Source organism: Canis aureus, chromosome 21 (genome assembly GCF_053574225.1).
Source record: "Canis aureus isolate CA01 chromosome 21, VMU_Caureus_v.1.0, whole genome shotgun sequence".
In the NCBI taxonomy this organism is placed as follows: domain Eukaryota; kingdom Metazoa; phylum Chordata; class Mammalia; order Carnivora; family Canidae; genus Canis; species Canis aureus.
In genome coordinates this window covers 17,060,117-17,083,248 of record NC_135631.1, presented here as the reverse complement: position 1 = coordinate 17,083,248, position 23,132 = coordinate 17,060,117, and the positions used below count along the sequence as shown (strand labels likewise).

The 23,132-nt window shown below is 38.1% G+C and overlaps 2 protein-coding genes and 1 long non-coding RNA gene across 4 annotated transcripts in view; 1 reads left to right on the top strand and 2 right to left on the bottom strand.

The window, feature by feature from the left end:
• Positions 1-23,132, top strand: part of LOC144293382 (uncharacterized) — a 324,951-nt gene that overhangs the window by 2,708 nt on the left and 299,111 nt on the right. The window contains exons 2-3 of one of the 2 annotated variants that reach the window (XR_013360660.1): positions 75-195; positions 428-2,507. This is a non-coding gene — a long non-coding RNA (uncharacterized LOC144293382). Of the gene's footprint in view, positions 1-74; positions 196-427; positions 2,508-23,132 lie in introns of those variants that run through there. The other variant, XR_013360659.1, reaches the window with a different exon arrangement.
• On the bottom strand, positions 14,280-15,209 carry LOC144293381 (olfactory receptor 5AK3-like). The gene has a single exon (XM_077864473.1). The coding sequence runs from the start codon at positions 15,207-15,209 to the stop codon at positions 14,280-14,282; it is 930 nt and encodes a 309-aa protein (XP_077720599.1).
• Positions 22,159-23,088, bottom strand: LOC144293380 (olfactory receptor 5AK3-like). Its single transcript, XM_077864472.1, has one exon. The coding sequence runs from the start codon at positions 23,086-23,088 to the stop codon at positions 22,159-22,161; it is 930 nt and encodes a 309-aa protein (XP_077720598.1).

Below are 23,132 nucleotides of genomic sequence, written 5' to 3'. Positions count from 1 at the left end.
AGAGCTAAAATCCTAAAGGTTAGAACTGGAGAGGCTTAAGAGTTTAAGGTGTTTTTTTTTTTTTTTTTTGGTAGGTGAGGAACTTCTATAGAGGAGAATTATGTTGGTGTATATGGCATTGACAGGCCCGTGAAGGAGCAGCAGCTGGAACCCAGGGCTCCTGAAGATGAAAGGAGACCAGTTCCCACTATGCTGGTAGGAGAATCAAGACTAGTGCTCAAGACTTTCCTGAATCCTTCTCAGAATCAGCCTTTCTCTGGTCCCTGACCTTTGCCTCTTGCCCTTTGCCCATATCTTTACCTGGCTGGTCTTAGTCTACCTTGTGTTAAAATGATGTGTGTAGGAATTTCTCTTTTCCCAAATAAGTGGACATCTATCACTTGTAGTCTAGAGTTTAATCTTTCTTCTTTTGGTAAATTTCCTCCAGGGAAGCCATCCTTCCCATTCAGTTTTGTGGTTGGGAACGACTGGCTCCATCTCCAGAGTCAGCGGCATGAGCTGATCATCCCTCCCGGCTGCAGTTGCTTCCGAGAATGGCACACAATCTAAGCTGAGACAGTGAGCTTTGAGCAGATATTTTCTGGAATTCCTGGAAAGAAATGTTTTCTGCCCACTACTGGATTTGGTCATGTGAGGCTTGGAGTTGCAACAGACATTTTCTATAAGGAGAGAGACAAACTAGAGTCTGAGGACAACCCAGGAACAAGGCAGAGCTAAATGATGCGAGGAAACCAAGTCTGCATGTTATTATCTGAGCCTGTGGATCAAACTGCAGCTGAAGCCAGTTAAATCCTTGGACAATCACCTGAGTGATCTTACTCAGATCTTCCTCTCAAAAACAAATAAAGAATAAATGCTCAGCTAATGTCTGCATAACAAAAGGTACCAAAGAGCTCCCTCTAAGAATGCTAGACTCTTGCAAAGGCAAATTTTATTCTTCAAACCAGATGGCAGAGACTTCCTTATTACTCTAAAAATGGTAGCTCTTTTGAGCTTAAGAAAATCTTAGGACAGAGACTCTAGGAGGGATTATATAAGAAGAGTTTTCACAGTGTATTTGATTACATTTTCTCAAAGATTCTTCCTAACAATTATTTTTGACAGGTTATTGCAGTCCCCACATTACAAATGAGAACATGGAAACCCTGTGAAATTTAGAGATATGGACTATAGACAAAGGCTCCAGATACTAATGGCCTGGAGCCTGTGTCCTAGTGTAGACAGTGATTTAGCTGCATTAGTCAGACTGAATTTGGCTCGCACTGTTGTTATGAATAGTTGTTATGAAAACACAGACTCCAGAAGCTTTTATGTCTGGCTCGGTTTGAGAATTTCACATGGTAAAAAGGTAAGATAAAAATGTTCTTCTAATGAGCTTTCTCAACTCTCGCAGACAGAAGGCTGGCCAGGTGTTCCCTTTATAGATGGCTCACTTTAGCCTCTTAAATCATTTCTCTAAGCACTCAGGATTCTTTCTAATGAGTACTTTCAGGAATTAAACCCCAACTTCCTTTTATGAAAGGTCCTTTGTTCCCTATGTTTGAATATGGTTGAACCATATCTTTTTGGTGGTATGCTTTTGGCATCTTCAGCTAAGTTCTGGAGGAGTTGTGCCAATAATGCTAGACTGTAAAGCTGCATGAAGGGAGATGCCATGCCCAGCTTCCTCATTTTTATGCCCTTACTCAGCTCAAAATATGACACTGAGCATGCATCCTAAAAGTATTTGTTGAAGAAATGAATTTCCGAAAATTGATTAGAGACTGTGAAGCAAGAATGAAAATGGGGTTTATGTAATATCATCAGAGACATTAGAGTTGAAAGGGAGTGTTGAGAATCAGAGATGCAATGGGTTGTAATAGAAAGGAAACAGAGTAAAAAAAAAAACCCAACTAGTAAATGCCCATCTTGGTTTGTGATTCCCTAGTTGAGGGATTTGGAAAGCCAATGGACCATTTTGAATTTCATTTTCTTTGTCTATAAAAGAAAATGGACATTTTTCTTTGCCAATGACAGAGTGGATTCATAGAGTTGTTATGTCAGATAGGATGGTGTATGTAGAAGCACTTTGCACTTTTTTGGACACTCTATATAGTTCTGGTACAGAAATTAAGGAAAAGAAATGGTAACTCTAATGTGAGTTGAAAGAGAACAGTTGATTTAGAAACTAAGCAAATAGAGGGTTCTTCCTTAATCAATCGACTTTCAATTATTGGGGGATCTGGTACATTCATCAATTGATGTCAAGTTAAAGAGCATGTATCTCTGAAAACTTACCATGTTTTGCTGGGCCAGGCCACAGTGTTTCCTCTACTGACAACGAGAGTAGTAGGGGACAATGGTGGTGGTAGCAAGACTACACTATCCTTGGATCTTCTTGACTGAAGAAGTTCTGCTTGGACAGTTCTCTTAAACTGAAGAAACCCCAAACAGGCTGAGTTTGAAGACCCCAGGGACACACTGCCTCTGAGTTCTTGAGCTCAGGTAAATAGGCATGTGGGTCAAGCACAGAGCTGGGGCCTATAGCTCCCAGAACTGCTAGATGCTGGAAAATGTGAAATAGATTCAGTTGAAGTAGCTTCTTGGGCTTATCTGAGCCAGGGAATGGTTTCTTTTCACCGGCCAGCCGCTTAAGCCTGGGAAGCAGGAAGCCATTGGCCATATGAGTCTGTGAAACGCAGCTCAGACCATTCCTGATGCACATACAGAGTTTTGGGGACTATTTGTGTGTGTATGTGTGTGTGTGTGTGTGTGTGTGTGTGTGTGTGGAGAAGGAGTCCTGGAAAAAGAGGAGGTTCACAATCACATTTCTGAGGTCCTAGTTGAATCTTAAAAGAGTGATTTTCAAGCTCTGAAGACTACATAGGGGAATCAATAAAAGGCTGCAGTGACTTAGGATGTGATGGATGTCTTGGGTTTTATACAATCACAGGCTTCTGTGACACAGGGTGGGAATGGGCCACAATATAGTTTAGTAGATACAATCTTAGGCTGTGGAGTTTAACATGCCTGGATCCAAATATAGCCTGCATCTTTCACTATTTGTGCAGCTCTAGGTGCTTCTGAAGCTTTATTTTGTCATCTATTAATTAGACATTCATGCAAGCTTTGGTTATTAAACATACACCACATTCCAGGGTATGTGGTAAGCTTTTTATTTACATATAAAATTTAATTGAAAGTATCAACCTCATACAGGGGTACTGAGGATGAAATAAAACCATGCATAAAAAGTATCTATTCCAGACACGCAGTAATGATTCAATAAATAAATGGTTGCTAGAATTATCATCCTTATTGGCTATTATCATTGAATTTTGATTTTGGGTTTGGTGCTTTTGGAGGTTGTAGTTAAGCTTGAAATTGAGTTTTTTTTAATAATAATCTTTCACTTTCTTTTTTTTTTTTATTGGAGTTCAATTTGTCAACATATAGCATAACACCCAATCCTTCACCTTCTTATGGTCTTCCTTATGCTTAAGTCATACCCCTGAGAATTTATTGGTGCTCAGTTAGTTCTCTATGGCTGTCTGGTTCTGATTTGTGAACTAGAGCACACTTCTTTTAAAGAGTGTAAGAGGCATCCTGGCCAGAGATAATGGAATGGAATTCCGGTAACTCTGGAATGCCATGACGGTCTAAATTGCCACCCAGAGAACTCATCTATCAAGAAAGGAAGAGGGAATAAAGGATTGATCTGGTTTTGTTTTGGGCCTAGATGTTTAGGTCTATATTCTTAGTGTCCTAAACAGTTGAGTGGCCTTTATTATAAATGGTGCTATGGGTTGAATTGTACCTGTTCAAAATTCATGTGTTGAAGTCCTATAAACCTCACTACCTCAGAATGGGGCCTTATTTGGAGAGAAAGTCTTTACAGAAATATTTTAATACATTAAATTAAATTAAAATGATGTCATATAATTGGTGTCCTTACGTATAGGGGAAATTTGGAGACAGACATATAGATACAGAGAACACCACGTGAATATATGTTAAGACATCCATCCATAAGGCAAAGAGAGAGGCCTGGAACAGCTCCTTTATCTTAAAGTGCTCAGAAGGAACCAATCTGGTCAACACCTTGATTTCAGACTTCTAGCCTCCAGAAATGTGAGACAATAAATTCCAGTTTGGTGGTTTCTGTTACAAGAGCCCTACCAAGGAGTACAGATAGTGACATTTGGCTATTCTAAGTCCATAGGTGGGGTGGCATCCTATTAGATGAGGTATGGTCAGAGAGAGCTGATGCGTGGGAATGACTAACCATTCTTGGAGCTGAAGTAGACCCCATCTGGAATTAACTTCTACTCTTTGGATCAGCCTAGGCTGGGATTATAGAAAGTGTTTACAAAGTTTACTTCCCTTTAGGTGAGGAAGAAAGCTGACTCATAGTAAATTATTAAAGTTAGTAAATAATGACCATAGTACGTGTGTTCAAGAACTAGGAATTCACCAAAATAGGTAGGCTGTATGAAATGGCCAGCCTGAATCATCAGATACTTTCTGTTTTTTTATTTTTATTTTTAAAAGATTTTGTTTTGTTTATTCATGAGAGATTGAGAGAGTGAAGCAGAGACATAGGCAGAAGGAGAAGCAGGCTTCCTGCAAGGAGCCTGATGCGGGACTCAATTCCTGGACCCTGGGATCATGACCTGAGCCAGAGGCAGATGCTCATCACTGAGCCACCCAGGTGCCCCCAGACACTTTTTAAATAAATAAAAACGTTTAACATCCACAATAACTAGAACAGAATAAACAGCATGCTTTCTATTGGAAATCTTTAAGACACTTGTGTTAATGACTGGATAAAATATTGATTATTTATATACAAAATGTGGCATTCTGTTTAGAGCTGAAGATATTGTTAAACTGATGTTTTCTGGGAACTACTTCAATAGTCTACCCACTTTAGTTACTTTTATAAATGCATTTAGCCAACTCTTTTTAAAAGAGGTATTTTTCAAACTGTTCTAGAGGAAACATGAGTTCCAAGCTGTTAAAGTGTATTTCCTTTATTATATTATAGTAGATAGATAGATTGACAGTCACCTTCAATTTTAGAATAATTTTATTGCTCTGTTAAATGTACATTGGATTTTAAGCTAGGCCTAACATCGGAAACATTAAAATATGAAAGAAATATACATTTTAGAATTGAGACAATATAGCAAATGGCCCCTAGATTAAAAAGGGTCCTGTGTCCCAACAAATCTGGAAAATACTCCATACTCTTTCTGTCTTCAGAAAGATTCAAAATCCACATTTCTGTGTACTATACTTCTGGAAACTCTAGTGGTAAACAAATATGATATTGATTAGCTTAGAATTTTTTTACTTCTTGGCCTTGGAATCCTTTTCCTGTTGAGCTTGTTGTAAGAATAAATTCTCTGGACTCCATTTTGGGAAATGCTGGGTTAGGGCAGATGTTGTCTGCATTGACGCAGCTAACAGAATGTGTGATGCTGGAATGAGAGAAGCTTTCCATTGTTTTGCCAGCCGATGCTACTGACTGGGCAGGATACTGCTAGGCCTAATGTTAGAAGCCTTTTGGTATGGCAGCTTGCTGCTGGCCATGACTGTTAGCACCTTGGCCAGTTGAAGATGTCCTATGTCTCTGGGGTCACTAATGGTTTCAGATTTTGGCAGAGGGCATCTGGGCAGTCAGGTGATGAGATAATATGAGAGCTGTATTCCTCCAGGATCTGAGGAAAGTTTTCTATTTTGACTACCCCTGGAGGTTCTGCTCTGTGATGGACCTTCATGGGTATTTGTTTAATATTTTCTTTTGCACCCCAGTCTACCTCAAATGTCTTTATGGACTCTTGCCTGCTTTCCCAGTGCCCAGAAAGTTCCCATTTCTACCCTTAACTTTTCTTGGAAGTTGATGTTGCTTTTCTCAGATTAATATTGCATTGACTGGTTTTCAAATACCCTTTGGGTGATATTGTTGTAGCATATTGATTGCTGATTTTCCTACTTTCTATAAAGATCAGTCATTAGCAAGAGAAGCTTGCTCATCAGGCAGAAGGGCTATGTTGCCTCTCCAGATAAATCTATCTCTGTGAGAATTTGGTAACCTTTCATGTAATTTAGGGGTTTAGAAATCTCAATGTGTTTTTGAGGCTATTGGAGAAATTGCTTTGAGCAAATAGCTTCTTGGAAAAAAATTTGCTTGAATATTTCCTTGTGCTTAATATTAAGAAATGAGGTCCAGTTCATAAATAGTTCTTTGCTATCATATCTGTGCTTCTATCACTTCCTTGTTTCTTAGCCTGTAGATCAAGGGTTCAACATGGGAATCACAGTGCTGCAAGACATGGTGGTCACTTTCATATTCTCCTGGGGTTTGTTAGAATCAGGCTGTAAATATCCACAAGAGTCTTATGGACACGGTGAAACATCTGTTAGGTCAGAGTCAGAGCAGGGAAGTCTTCTCCTTCCTGAGGACATCCTCAGGACAGCAGCCAGGATACACATGTGGGACAATATGGTGACCAAACATGACAGTCAATGCAATACTCAGATTAAACTCCAAAAAGGCAGTGATTGCCATGATGATATGTATATGGGAGCATAAAGAGTCACTGGGGGTTCAGCACAGATGAAGTGATTGATGGCATTGGAGCTGCAGATGGATAATGAAGAGGTAGGACATATATGTACATAACATATGTACATGTTAAGAATCCCATGACTATGAAACTATGAATCTCACATATATGAATCTCACATATATGAATCTCACATATATGAATCATATATATATATATATATAATCAAGAGTGCAGTCTCTGGTATTAAATTAAAAACCTAGTTGCACCATTGAGTTATGTGGCTTGAACAAGTTGTTCAACTGTTCTGAGTTGCATAATGTGAAAATAAGGATTATCAAGTTTTCATAATCTGAAAATGGGCATTTTTTTGTTAAAGGTCAATGTGATAATGTATTTTCTATATGTGGACATGTAGAAAGCCTATAATAATGTTAGTTAATAATAAGTGTAATTCCCTCTCCAAGATTATAATAAACTTTCTTACATAAAAGAACATTCATGGCATTCATCCATGGAATGACGCTATTGTAAAATTCAATTCTTCCATGAAATGATTTTGCAGGGGACTTGCTCCCAGTGTTTGATTTTCTCCAGCTTCCCCTTTACAATTCTTAGAGCAAAGGTCTCATTTTATCTACTGATTTCTCTACTTCCCTTTATACTCACATCTGCCAGAAAATGTGAAAACTCACAAGGATCAAGGAAGCACATTCCTTACCTTTTACCCTTTTATTTTTTATTATTATTTTTTTAAATTTTACTTATTTATTCATAGAGACACAGAGAGAGAATGAGAGGCAGAGACACAGGCAGAGGGAGAAGCAGGCTCCATGCAGAGAGCCCGATGTGGGACTCGATCCCAGGTCTCCAGGATCACACCCTGGGCTGCAGGCGGCTCTAAACTGCTGCGCCGCCAGGGTTGCCCCCTTTTACCCTTTTATAAGTCATTGGATTTTGATGCTAGTGTAGACTGAGGCTACCTCAATCTCTAATCATCTATGATGAAGTTTTGCAGAATAATTTGTCTCAAATAGAAAGTTTATGTTCACTTATTAAATGGGTATTTCAACATTAAAATCACCTTTACAGATTGAAATTTGAAAAAATGGCTTTGTGGATTAAAATTTTATAGTGGCTTAAAATTTCTTGAATAAAAATTCTAAAATTGTGTTTAGACAGTCCATAATATGCTTTAAACTTTTCCTGGGAACAAGGCAGGGAATAGATGAAATGAAGGAATGAAGTCTGCAATATGCTTTTAAAGTATTTTGATCCCTGTGTCACCTACTAAAAAAGAGAGAAATTGAAAAAAAGGTCATTGTATGTTTCTACAGCTTTAGGCACAGATATTACATATTTTTACTGAAGAAAAAAAAGAGTCTACATAGAGGAAGAACTTTGTGACAGGTGAAAAGGAATAATGAGAAAATTCTAAAGGAAAGTAGTTGAAATCACATCAGTAGCATTTTTTATAGTTCTAGGAGCTGGTGAAGTCCAAAGCTGGGACTATTTGGAAATCTTTATTATTTTTATGGTGATTTAAATCCTCGCCTGCTGTTTTAGGAATTGCTAAGCTTCTGAATATGACCACACTAAGAAACTCTTACCTGTCTGGCTCTGACCAACAGATTTAGGGTGGCAGCTTCAGAAGTTGCCATGAGATAAGAAAAGATGTTCATTTGGTTAATCATTACAGGTCTTATCTTTGTTAACATAAGTAACCTTAGAATTGATTCTTTATCATTAAGATAAAGTCAAAATATGGCTTTGGTATATGATTTTTTAAAAAAAAAATTAAAAATTTTTATTTATTTATGATAGTCACAGAGAGAGAGAGAGGCAGAGACATAGGCAGAGGGAGAAGCAGGCTCCATGCACCGGGAGCCCGACTTGGGACTCGATTCCGGGTCTCCAGGATCGCGCCCTGCGCCAAAGGCAGGCGCCAAACCGCTGCACCACCCAGGGATCCCTGGTATATGATTATAATGCATATGAAGATATCTGTTATTATTGACACCTCGGGTTCCTTCAAATTCCTTGATGTATAAGTGCTCACAGCTAAGTGACCTTTTAGCAAGAAAATAAATGACACTTCACTTCAGGTCATACTTAATGTAAGATGCTTCTTTGAGAAGAGTTTGTTATATAAGTGAATAAAATTTGGTTTCTTCCTATGAGCAGTTCTGAATCTAGTGGGGAGAGAGTAAGGTAATATACAGGGACAACCTGACTTGCTTTAGGTATGGTGGAACGATAACGGAAATCATCTTAATTTATCCATAATAATTTTGAAATTAAGACACCTGGACAATAACTTAAATAAAAGGTGAAAAATGGTTTAACATTATAAATAAGTTTTGAGTGTATTGCAAAGTCAGAAGGATTCACTGGGTGGGTGTGTTCAGGAAAGGGTGGATATGCAATTAGTTGGTCTATTCTAAAAGCATTTTCTTTTCCTTTAAGATCTTTAAGACATTGCTCCACTGTCTGTTTGCATTGTTTCTGAGAAATGTGTTTTATGCTTACTTATGTTCTGCTATTCATAATGTGTTTTTTTTCTTTGAATGTATTTAAGATTTTCCTTTTATTTCTGGTGTTGAACCATTTGATTTTGATATGCCTTGGTATCGTTTTTGAATGGAGTTTTTTGTGGATCTTGAATTTGTGGGTTTCAGGTTTTCAAGTTTTCATCAAATTTACAAAATTCTCGGCATTGTCTTTCTTTTCTTTTCTTTTTTTTAAAAGGCAGAGAGAAGCAAGCTCCATGCAGGAAGCGCGATGAGGGACTTGATCCCAGGACTCCAGGATCACGCTCTGGGCTGAAGGCAGACGCTCAACTTTTGAGCCACCCAAGCGTCCTTTAGCATTGTCTTTTAAAAAAATTTATATCAACCCTGTTTTTTTCTGTTCTTCAGGGACTCCAATTACACAGATGTGAACTTTCTTGAGGTTGTTTCACAGCTCACTGATATGCTCTGCATTTTTCTTTTGATTCACTTTTCTCTCAATTTGGATGCTTTCTATTGCTGTGTCTTTAGGATCACTAAGCACATGTTTTGGAATGTCTAATCTATAGTTAATTAATGTATAATTAATTATACATAATACATAATGAAATATATATATATATATTATAATCAGACACTGTAGTCTTTATCTGATCTTTCAAACCCCTACTTATCTTTTTTGAACATATGGAGTACAGTTACAATAATTGTTTTAATGTTCTCAATGGCTAATTCTGACATCTTTGGCAGTGTTCAGTTTTGATCATTGATTTTTCTCTCATTATGGTTGTATTTTCCTGCTTTTTTGCATGAATGGTAATTTTTGATTGGATGTTAGGCATTGTGAATTTTACCGTTTAGTGATAGATGTTTTTGTATTCTTATAAATATTATTTAAAAAATATTTATTTATATATTCATGAGAGACACACACAGAGACCTACGCAGAGGGAGAAGCGGGGTCCTTGCAGGGAGCCAGATGCAGGACTCGATCCTGGATCCCAGGATCATGCCCTGAGCTGAAGGCAGATGCTCAACCGCTGAGCCACCCAGGTGTCCCTCATAAATATTCTTGAGCTTTGTCTGGAACACAGTTAAATGACTTGGAAAGAATATGATACTTTTTTCCCCCAATAAATAAATAAATTTAAGTTAGTTAACATATAGTGTAGTATTAGTTTCAGGAGTAGAGTTTAGTGATTCATCACTTACATATAACAGTCAGTGCTCATTATAGCAAGTACCCTCCTTAATATCCATCACCCATTTAGCCCTACCCCTCCACACAACAGTACAATACTTTTGAGACGTTCTTTGTAGATTTTTTAGTTGGAACAGGAACACTGTTCAGTTTAGGGCTAATTATTTCCACTACTGAAGCAAGTTCTTTCCATGTGGTCTACCCAATGCATCATGACTCCTGAAAGTTCTCCAGTTTGGCTGGTGAGAATGGCAGTATTCCCAGCCTTGTGGGAGCATCAAGTGCTGTTATCTATAATCTTTTCAGTATTTCCTTCTCTAACCTCAAATTGTTTCCTCATGTGTGTGTACTGACTAGTACTCAGCTAAATAATCGACGGGGACCCTCTGCACATCTAGGTCTTTTTTTTCTCTGTGCAACTCCTTTTCTTCAATATCCTGTCCTGCAAGTTCTAGTTGCCTTGGTCTCTCCAGATTTTCAGATCCATTTCCTTTAGGAAGTCCCCGAACCTCACTGCATTGGGTCTCAAAACTTTCTTAAGGCATAAACCTGGGGAAATTTTAGAGCTCATTTGTTACTTGCCTCTAAGAATCATTGTTCTTTATTGCCTGATATACCTTTCAAGCTATTATTTTATAATTTTGTCCACCTTTTCATGTTTCAAGAAGGATAAATCCAATCCCTATTACTCTGGCCATCTTGGCCAGAAGTGGAAGTTCTGGAAGGGACTATTAACTGGATGAATAATGTAAGTATTTTGAAGTTGCCAAAATTATATTATGTCTAAGCCAACTTGAATTTTTATTTTATACTACCTGCCATGAAAAGTTGGAATTAGCAGTTGGAAAGATCTAGATTTGAATCTTGAAACTCTCATTCAAAAGGTATGTGATTTTGGGCAACAGCTTGTAAACTTCCCTCAACCTCAGTTTAATCTTTGATGAAATGAGATGGGAAAAATTTAAGCCCAGAGGATTCTACGCAGTACTGCTTTTTTTTTGTTTAAATATTTATTTATTTATTTATTCATGATAGACACAGAGTGAGAGAGAGAGGCAGAGACACAGGAGGAGGGAGAAGCAGGCTCCATACCCGGAGCCCAAAGTGGAACTTGATCCCGGGACTCCAGGATCGCGCCCTGGGCCAAAGGCAGGCACCAAACCGCTGAGCCACCCAGGGATCCCCTACACAGTACTGCTTTTTATATCAAAATATAAACGGTAGATAGGGTGATGCTAAAACAAATGAGACTTAATCTATAGTTTGTATTTCATGAAATACCTAAAAATAATGAGATAGATCTATATGTATTCTTAGGAAAAATGTTAATAACATATTGTTGGTGAGTAAGGCATTTTGCAGAAAAATGTGTGGGATGTGAAGTAATTTTTAAAATTATTTTTAAAAGATTTTATTTATTCATTCATGAGAGATAGGCAGAGATATAGGCGGGGGAGAAGCAGGCTCCTTGTGGGGAGCCTGATCTGGGACTCAAACCCAGGACCCTGGGATCATGACCTGAGCCAAAGGCAGACGCTCAATCCCTGAGGCACCCAGGTGTCCCTCCCTGCTATTTTATAACTTCTCAAAACAATTGATAATTTCCCCTCTCCATTTATACTTTTTACCTTGCTGAAGATAAGATGACTCTACTCAACCTTGGAGTTGATTATGCTGCCATATTGGCTCTAGTCCTATAGATTTTACTGTGGTTCCCATCTATTGAAATAATGCCCAGCAGAGTAGGAAAAATGCAATTTGATTTATTTACAGGGGATTTGTCATTAGATTTTTTTTCCCTGCAGGCTAGTGCAGGCTGATTTTTTTGCCAAGTGATTTCTTCACAGAAAGAGTTTATATTTGATGTCTATGGGAGTAGTACCTTTTCCCTGGAGCATCTGTGACTCTCGATGCTGAAATAGGATTAAAAAAAACCAAATAAACAACCCCTGCCCCCCAAACCCAACCTCATTAGTTAGCTTTCTGCTGAAGGAGAGAGGAGTTTCCCAAAGGGGAAAGTGTTCATGTTGCAAACCTTGGGAGACTTTTTATTGACTCTCTGTGTGTTTGTGTGTAATGAAGGCATTTTTATAATGTCTGCCATTCCCACGTTGAAATAATCCTTGTTAGTACTTGATTACTATTCACAATTGTTGAGAGTTTTTAGTGCCAGGTACTATGATTTCTATTCATTAGCTTACCTATCTATTACTAACAAACAAGCAAACAAAAAAATCTCATGAGATATGTACTATTATGGGAAATAAGGTTTGAAAGACCAACTAACTTGTAAAGGGACACTGCTGATGAGTGTCAGGGTTGGCATTATCAACAACATACTAAACTATTCAAAATTCTGTGCTCTTATATACTACTTTCCTGTGGACCATACTACTAAAGAAACACTCTGCATATATAGATAATTATAGATATTTGGCTCTGACTAATGTTACTGAATCAACACCTCCAGGGCTAGGATATGATCATTTGCACTTTAAAAACTTTTTGTGGGGATTCCTGGGTGGCTAAGTGGTTTAGCGCCTGTCTTTGGCCCAGGTATCCTGGATACCTGGGATCGAGTCCCACGTCAGCCTCCCTGCATGGAGCCTGCTTCTCCCTCTGCCTGAGTCTCTGCCTCTCTCTCTCTGTCTCTGTCTCTCATGAATAAATAAATAACATCTTAAAAAAAAACTTTTTGTGATCATTTGAATGCTGCTGTCTACAACTGATATTTAAAGACCACTAGTGTAGGCGACATTCTCACATAACTTCCAGTTAGAAAGCTGTTTATATTATTGTATTTTATCATCATTCCTTCATTCAGTATTTATAGAATATCTACTGTCTCTAAGTCTTTATACCAGATGTTAGAAGGTTATACAAAGACAATGTATCTCAACTACCTTATAAATGATATTGAGGGTCTTTAGGCAAGTAAATAATGTAGACAGGAAGTGATAAATAATAAATAATGTTTATTGTTGCAAATAAAGTGCTATGAGATTCAGTGGAAGAAGGAATTACCTTCTTAGAGAGTTGGCAGGAACAAGTGCTAAGCTGGGAAAACTTCAGGGAGAGACTGACTCTTGAAGTAGCAGTACAATTTGAGCATACAAAGGTGTGCTGTTTCACATGATGTATGTATACTGATTGACTGTATATAGCCTTCTGGCACTGAAGAAATAAGCTGCCATGATATGAGAAAGATTATGGAGAGGGCCACATGGAGAAGAACTGTGGATAGACTCTAAGAGCTGGGAGCAACCTCTGGTTAATGGCCAACAGGAAGGCAGGAATATGTTACAACTGCAAAGAGGTAAATTGTCCCAATAATGTGAGGGAGCTTGGAAGTGGATCCCCAGTTGAGCCTTCAGATGAGTTCCCAGTTCTGACTGACACCTTGATTGTAGCATCTCAGAGGATGCAGTTAAGCAGGGTCCATATTCTTGACCCATAAAACTATAATATAATCATCATGTTTTTAAGCCCTTAAATTTATAGAAATTTGTTATGCAGCAATAGATACATTTTGGAATTACAACAATACACATTTATTTCCCTATTAAGGAATATTCATTTTCTTGATCTTGTCTTCCTAAACAATGCTGCAATAAGTATCTTTAAATAAATGGCCTTATAGACTTGAACTTTTATTTCCATATATCAATTTGCTAGTCTGAAATTCTGAATTGAAGAGTTTTTCTTTGTTTGTTTTAAAAACATATTGCCAGATTCCTTCTAGAGTGAAGTAACACTTCAATTTCCCATTAACAATGGGTGAGAGCATCATATTCCTTATATCACAGCAATTAATAGGTGTTATCATTCTTTTTTTGGTTTTTGCCAGTTACACTGGTGTAAACTGTTTGTCTCATTGTTACTTTATTTGCAGCTCAGTATTAGAAAAACTGAGCAACTTTTCCTATGTTGTTTGGCTCCTTGGTTTTGATTTCTTAAACATTGGCACTGTGAGTCTGGTTGTTTACAAGTGTAAAGAATTAGAAATTAATGATGAAACTAGAAGGCCTTCTTTTGAATCCCTTTTAGGGCTTCCTTCACATCTTGGTTTCTCAGGCTGTAGATGAGGGGGTTTAACATGGGGATCATAATGCCATAAAACACAGAAGCCATTTTTTCTTGCTCTTGAGACTCCTTGGTCCCATGATGCAGGTACATGTAAGAGAGAGTCCCATAGAAAATTATGACTGCTGTCAAGTGGGAGGCACATGTGGAGAAGGCTTTCTTCCTCCCTGCAGCAGAAGATATCTTCAGGATGGCAGCCAGAATATATATGTAGGAAAAGATGACAACCAGCACAGTGAACATCAAGTTAAACCCCACAAAGACAGTTAGTAGCATGATGTTGAAGTCAATGTTGGAGCACGAGAGGGCAAGGAGTGGGGGTTCATCACAGAAAAAGTGGTTAATTTTATTGGATTTGCAAAAGTTCAATGAAAAAGCAAAACTTGTGTTTACAGAGGCATTCAAGAAGCCTATGAAGTATGAGCCAACCAGGAGTTGAATGCAGACTGCCTGGGACATGACTGTCGGATAGCGGAGTGGGTTGCAGATGGCCACATACCTGTCCACTGCCATTGCAGCCAGGATGTAGCAGTCGGTTGTTGCAAAAGCTCCATAGACTAGTAATTGCACCATACATCCTATGAATGAGATGGATTGCTCTGTTTCTACAAGGTTTTGCAGCATCTTGGGAGTGATAGCAGAGGTGTAGCAGAGATCCACAAATGCCAGGTGTTGGAGGAAAAAGTACATTGGGGTGTGAAGGCGAGAATCAATCTTGATGAGTAGGATCATCCCAATATTCCCCATTAGGGTGGCCACATAGATCACTAGAAATGCTATGAAGAGGATATGCCAAGACTTGTGTTGACCAGCAAATCCCAGGAGGATGAATTCAGTTACTTTAGTGCCATTGTTTTGTTCCATGGCTAGCAAAGATTAAGCATCAGCTGAAAAGGAGCAAAGAAAGAAGAGAAAGCTAAAGCCATGTGTGATCCTTTAGTTTTGGAATTGGCAATGATATACTGATATAATATTTGGTTTCACAGTGGTGTTAGAGGATATTTTCTGTTACCAAATAGACTTGGATTTAATTAAATTAATTAATTAATTAATTAATTTATCTATTTATTTTAGGTAATATTTTCTTTTTTTTCTTTTTATAAATTTATTTTTTATTGCTGTTCAATTTGCAAACATATAGAATAACACCCAGTGCTCATCCCATCAAGTGCCCACCTCAGTGCCCATCACCTAGTCACCCCCACCCGCCGCCCACCTCCCCTTCTACCACCCCTAGTTCGTTTCCCAATGTTAGGAGTCCTTCATGTTCTGTCTCCCATTCTGATATTTCCCACTCACTTTTTCTCCTTTCCCCTTTATTCCCTTTCACTATTTTTTATGTTCCCCAAATTAATGAGAACATATAATGTTTGTCCTTCTCCGATTGACTTATTTCACTCAGCATAATACCCTCCAGACTTGGGATTTTAAAGAGTAATATGGAAGTAGCTGAACCTTGTCACTAAACTTAGAGAACTTCATCTACAGTTTGGGGAAATTTCCATGGACCAAAAATCTGTTCTCAGGGTGCAAACTGATTGGTGTTTTAAAAATCTATCAATTAAAGAACATACAAAATATTTTTATTAATTTTTGCTTTCTTTTATGCACCACATATTTTTATTAAAATACCAAAATACACCTAAATGCAATTTATATTATCTGAAGATTTAGACTCATCCATAGAATTCCACATTATCTGGCTCCTACTTTATTTCCTATCCTCATATTAAGTTTCTTTTTTCCGTGTGCACAATGCAGCAGCCATCATGTTCTCATGTTCTTTGCTTTCCTCCACTTCTGACCTCTCCAGCATTTTCCTCCCTTTCCCTTAAGTACTATCTGGTCCAGTTTTCATTCCAATAGTCATTTCCATTTCTTTTACTCTTTATTCTGGCCTCAGTTTGAACAACCCTTCCTCAGCTATTATTCCTACTGCTCAACTGAGCTGGGTGTGTCAATCCATAAGCTTGGTCCTTTTATCTTCTATCAGTTTAACACTGATAATTATTTGTAAAATTATTTATACATCTTTGCTTAATTTCAATTTTTCTCATGAATTGTAGGTTCCATGAATACAGCAGCTGGGGCAAGTACCTGCCTCTGTAAATACTGGCTAATTGAATATATAAATAAATTCATTAATGAAAGAGGAAATGAATGAAAAGATTTATGAAATGCAGCAGAACAACTAAAGTTACAGATAGATTTTTTCACAATTAATGCACAGTATTTTGTTTTCTCTTAAGAAGGTATATTCATTTTTTTAAAAAAAATGTGCCTCTCTGATTCAAGGAGTCATGAGGGGTTAACTCTAAGAACAGAAAACTAAGGGTTGTCTTGGTGACCAGTTAAGTGTCCAACTCTTGGTTTTGGCTCAGGTTATGATCTCAGGGTCATGAGACTGAGCCCCAGGGCTCACACTGCTCATGGAGCCTGCTTGGGATTCTCTCTCTCTCTCTCTCCTTCTTCCTCTGCCCTTCCCCCTATTCACATACACTCTCAATAAACAAACAAACAAACAAACAAATAGGTAACTTAAAAAAAAAACTAAAAGACAGAGCAAATATCAAAAAGAAGTTAGATATTCCTGCCTTCTTTGGTTTATTCATTTAAAAGTAATTAGTGTGTGTCTACTCTGAGTGAGGCATGATGTAGATAGATGCTGACAAATCATTGCTTGGTGCCTGTGCATTTAAGATACTATTTCTTCTTGGAAGGCTAATCTTTTTATCTTATGCAGGGCCTCTCTGGGCCTAGTAGGTTTTTTTTTTTATTATTTTCTGTGAAATGTACCCTTTCTGATATTAATATAGCTACTGTCTCATTCTTTCGATTAGTGTTTGCATGGTATATCTTTATTGTCTTCTTACTTTAAACCTACAAATATCACTATCTTTGAAGTGAGTTTCTTGTACATATCACATAATTGCAGAATGTTTTTCTATGCACTCTGCCAAACTCTTTCTTTTAGTTGATTTTATTATTATTTTTTTTATTGTTTATCTTTTTTCTTTTAGTTGATTTTAAAAGAAGGAATCTTTTAAGGACAGCATGGGAAGAGCAAACATATAGGTAAGTACAAGAGACTTGCTTTCTCCTAAGTTTCCTGGGTTATGTTTGATAGTTTTTTTAAAAAAAGATTTTATTTATTTATTCATGAGAGAGAAAGAGAGAGAGAGAGAGAGGCAGAGACACAGGCAGAGAGAGAAGCAGGCTCCATGCAGGGAGCCCAACATGAGGCATGATCTCAGGTTTCCAGGATCATGCCCTGGGCTGAAGTAGGCTTTAAACTGCTGAGTCACTCAGGCTGCCCCTGTTTGACAGTTGAAGCAAAAGGTTTGTCCTGGTCTAATGTGGTTCTTAATATGTGTGGAGGAAATATTTCAGGCAAGTATACTACAAATTGAGAGAAAAAAGGAATGCAAAGGGAAATAAGGTTTCCACATTTCACTCAAACTGATAAAATGTATCTGACAAAGGGATAGAGTCCTTTCTATACCTAGAATATACACTAGCAATGTCTATATGAAAGAAAACAATCAAATTAGAAAATGGGTAAAAGATGAACAGAAAATTCACCAACGAGGGCCAATATCTCAAAGATGATAAATAAGCATATGACGAGATATCTTACATCATTGGGCATTAGGTACAAGCAAACTAAGAACATGATGAGGTATCACTGCACTTCCATCAGAATGGCTAAAATAAAAACCAGTGACAATACCAAATGCTGAGGAGCATGCAGAGTAGCTGGATGTCTCACACACTGCCTGGGGGGAGTGTAACATGGTACGGTCACTCTGGAAAATAGTTTGGCTGTTTCTTAACAACTAAACACACACGTGGCATACCACCCAGCACTTATGCTCCTGGGAAATTATGTTTGCAAAAAATTTACACACATGTAAAAGCCTGTACATAATTTTTGATGATCGCTTAAAAACTACAAACAACCAAAATATCCTCTAATAGGTGACTGGTTAAAGAAACAATGGTACATCTATACTGTGGAATAGATTATTTAGCAATAATATTACTTAGCAATAAAGAGGGACAAACTATGGATGCTTGCAACAATTCCGATGGATGGCAATGGCAGTAGAGTGAGTGAAAAGAGCCAACTCAAGAGGTCACATAGTGCAGGATTCCTTTTACCTAATAATCTCCAAATTACAACATAGAGATGGAGAACAGACTAGTGATTGCCAGGGGGTTGGGAGAGGAGGGACATGGCTACAAGGGGTTAGACAAGGGAGGTTTGTATGGAATGGGATGTCTGTGGTAGCATAGGTCTGCATCTTGACTGTGGTGATGGTTACACAAATCTGTACATGGGATAAAATGCCACAGAGCTGGATACACACATTGTCACTCACACCTTGTTTGATATAGTATCATAATATCATCACACACAATCCTGGCTTGGTATCATAGTATAATTGTATAAGATGCAACCATTTTCCTTTGAAAATGGGTGACGGATACATGAGACCTCTGTGTACTATCTTTGTACCTCTTTGTATCATCTTTCTGTGAAAATTAATGACTTGAAAATAAAAAGCTAAAACTAAGAAGAGGAAAAAGTAAAGTCTGCTTTGCAGTTATGTGAGGATCAAGTGAGTAAATCCATGTAAACATCCCAGCAAAGGGCCAGGTATCGAATGGGGTACTCATCAAATGGCCATAATAACATGCAAAGCTTACATTAAAGGCATACAATATCGATTAATTGATCTATTAATGGATTCATTCAATTATTTGTTCATTCATGTCTTTCCCAGGCAACAGTCTGCCCAACTGAGTTCCCTTGCTCCATTTTCATGACCTCACCAATGATGAAGTGATTCCTCCCGGTCTTGGGGTGAAGCTGGGGAACTCCGGCTCTGATCCTTTCCCTAGGCCATCTCCTGCATGCACTGACTGTGTTGATAAACAGCTGATGGTGAAAACTGAGAATTACTTTGCTTCACTTACACTGGAGTTGCCTCCAGATTCTCTTCTGTATTCTGAAACTTGTGCAAGCTGATTTCCACCTCTGTGTGGTTCCTTCCAGTCAGGGATTTTATAGCTGGGACTATAAAAGGGATCCACACTGGCTCTTTTGGGAATTTGAAGTTTTAGGGCTGAGATGCAATTGGGAAAAAAACAAGACAAAACAATGTTCAGTAGTTATTTTCTGCTGAAGAAATATTTGGATTTCCAGAGGGAACAACTTTGTTTTTGTATTACTACCATTAGAGACTTGTTGTTTTTGTTTTGGGGAGGTTTCCTCCTTGCCTTTCTCTCTTCCTGCTTCCTTGCCTCCTCATCCTCCCTCCTTGTCTTCCTTCTTTCCTTGCTTTTTCCCTTCTTGCCTCCCTTCCTCCATTCCCACCTTGCATCCCTCTAGCCTCTCTGCCTTCCATATCTGGTGGTTTGTATAACAAAGCATCCCCGTGGTAAAAATTTCACAAGTACGAAAGCAAATGCATAGAGTAAAAACCTAGGACTCCTTCTGTCTCTCCGTTTCAGCCTCCAGTTTCCCTCCCTGGAAGGTTGACACTGTTAAAATCTTATTTTTTAAAAATTTTATTATTTATTATTTATTTATTTATTTATTTATTTATTTATCTATTTGAAAGATTTTGTTTATTTATTTGAGAGAGAGAGGATGAGAGAGAGCATGAGAGAACATGAGCACAATCAGGGGGAAAGGCAGCAGGAGAGAGAAAGGAAGAAGCAGACTCTGCTGAGCAGGGAGCCTGTTGTGGGATTTGATCCCAGGACCCTGAGATTATGACCTGAGCCAAAGGCAGATGCTTAACCAACTGAGCCACCTGGGTGCCCAACACTGTTAAAAACTTGTTATTTTTCCAGATATGAACCTTGCATTGTATTTGGGAAACATTAATGTTTATATGCTCTCTGCTAGCCCCCCAGGAAATGACAACATATTCTGCACATGTTTTTTTCAGTTTGCTTTTCACTTAATATATCTGGGTGATCTGTATGGAAAGAGAAATTTCACCCCTTTTAATGATTGTTTTATATTTTGTTGAGCAGCTGCATTCCTTAATCTGTATATCAGACTCTCTCCACTGTCCCCCATCCCCTCCACTGGTAAACAATATGGTTTCCAATCTTTACAAATAGAAATAATGTGATTATATATATATATATATATATATATATATATATATATATATATATTAGTGTGGATAAGTTTGAATATGTATTTAGGATTAGAAGATATTTAGTAGAGGAATCTCTGAGTCAAAGAGCATGATGTGGTTAATTTGGGTAGATATTGCTCATCTGCCTCCAGAAGGAAGCTCTATTTAAATAAGTTGTAGCAAATCTGGAGTGAGTACTTCTCCAAATCCTCTCAAAGACAATGTTAAGAAACTTTTATTATGACGAAACATTTCATTATGATAAACGAAAAAGTGCGTAATTTAGTTTTGTTTGCCATTTCCCCTCCCCACACAATGAGTCAGGTTGATTCTTTCCATATTTCTACAAAAAATTAGTATTTATTTCTTTGTGAATGATGTGCTCATATATATTGCCCTCTTAAAAAAGTATTTTGCTGGCTTTTTATTGCTATTTTAAAAAAATTTTATTTATTTATTTTAGAGAGAGAGTGAGAGAGCATGAGGAGGGGGAAGAGCAGAGGGAGAGGGACAAGCAGCCTCCCTGCTAAGTGAGCAACCCACCCACTTGAGGCTCTAGACCTAGAGCCCAGAGGTCACGATCTAAGCTGAAGTCAGATGCTTAACTGACTGAGCCATCCAGGTGCCCCTTAAATTGGTTTCTTGAGTCAAATGCTCTTATTTATAACAGCTGCAAACATTTCTTTCTCAATATTAATTATTTTACTTTGTGGTATATTTTGCTGGGCAAAAAATCGATTTTTTTTTTATGCAGCAAATTTACTGTGTGTTTTGTTTTGTATTTATACAGGGTTTCCTCACTCTAAAAGCTTGAAAAATTTAGCGTTCGTTTTAGAGTTTAATTTTTACATTTAAATCATTGGGTCATTTAAAATTTATTTTTGTGTAGATAAGTTTCCAGCTTTACTCCATACCAAACTCTAGTCATTATTTCCATACTATTTATTACACAATCCTTATATGCCCCATGACTGCAATATCACCATCATCACATAATAAATTATCTTATGGGTTTGGGTCTATTCCTGGACTTTCATGTCCTATTGTTCTTCCGATCTCTTCCTGTTTTAGAAGAAGCCAAAAATATATTTTTATCCTGGTGATTTCCTTATACTGTCATTGATAGAGATACTTTTATAGTATCATTTTACATTTCTCCTTAATAGACTCTTCTCTTTTTAATGTTAGGTATTTTAAAAGAAGGCTCCTCAAAATATACAAGAGCAGTATCAAAGATATTCTTTTCAGATTCTTTCTCTGTAAGAAACACGTTAATTAGAAGCTTATCTATTGTTCATTTGACAAGTTTTCCCAATATATTTCAATTGCTGTTGATATAATTATGGAACTACTTTGTGTCTCATAAACATTTGTCACATTTGTTGTTGAAAAATAAGAGGGGGGCAGTCTGGGTGGCTCAGCGGTTTAGCGCCTGCCTTCAGCCCAGGGCCTGATCCTGGAGACCCAGAATCGAGTCCCACGTCGGGCTCCCTGCATGGAGCCTGCTTCTCCCTCTGCCCGTGACTCTGCTTCTCTCTCTCTCTCTCTCTCTCTCCCTGTCTCTCATGAACAAATAAAAATAAAATCTTAAAAAAATAAGAGAGAACTGTTGGTTTGCTTGTTGAACTGTGTTGAGTTAGAAATCAAAATTCAAACTAGAAAGCCTTCTTTCGAATCCCTTTTAGGGCTTCCTTCACATCTTGGTTTCTCAGGCTGTAGATGAGGGGGTTTAACATGGGGATCATAATGCCATAAAACACAGAAGCCATTTTTTCTTGCTCTTGAGACTCCTTGGTCCCATGATGCAGGTACATGTAAGAGAGAGTCCCATAGAACACAGTGATGGCTGTCACGTGGGAGGCGCATGTGGAGAAGGCTTTCTTCCTCCCTGCAGCAGAAGATATCTTCAGGATGGCAGCCAGAATATATATGTAGGAAAAGATGACAACCAGCACAGTGAACATCAAGTTAAACCCCACAAAGACAGTTAGTAGCATGATGTTGAAGTCAATGTTGGAGCACGAGAGGGCAAGGAGTGGGGGTTCATCACAGAAAAAGTGGTTAATTTTATTGGATTTGCAAAAGCTCAATGAAAAAGCAAAACTTGTGTTTACAGAGGCATTCAAGAAGCCTATGAAGTATGAGCCAACCAGGAGTTGAATGCAGACTGCCTGGGACATGACTGTCGGATAGCGGAGTGGGTTGCAGATGGCCACATACCTGTCCACTGCCATTGCAGCCAGGATGTAGCAGTCGGTTGTTGCAAAAGCTCCATAGACTAGTAATTGCACCATACATCCTATGAATGAGATGGATTGCTCTGTTTCTACAAGGTTTTGCAGCATCTTGGGAGTGATAGCAGAGGTGTAGCAGAGATCCACAAATGCCAGGTGTTGGAGGAAAAAGTACATTGGGGTGTGAAGGCGAGAATCAATCTTGATGAGTAGGATCATCCCAATATTCCCCATTAGGGTGGCCACATAGATCACTAGAAATGCTATGAAGAGGATATGCCAAGACTTGTGTTGACCAGCAAATCCCAGGAGGATGAATTCAGTTACTTTAGTGCCATTGTTTTGTTCCATGGCTAGCAAAGATTAAGCATCAGCTGAAAAGGAGCAAAGAAAGA

Bases quoted from the DNA above. Each gene is read 5' to 3' on its own strand.
- LOC144293381 (XM_077864473.1), bottom strand. From the start codon at position 15,209: ATGGAACAAAACAATGGCACTAAAGTAACTGAATTCATCCTCCTGGGA.
- LOC144293380 (XM_077864472.1), bottom strand. From the start codon at position 23,088: ATGGAACAAAACAATGGCACTAAAGTAACTGAATTCATCCTCCTGGGA.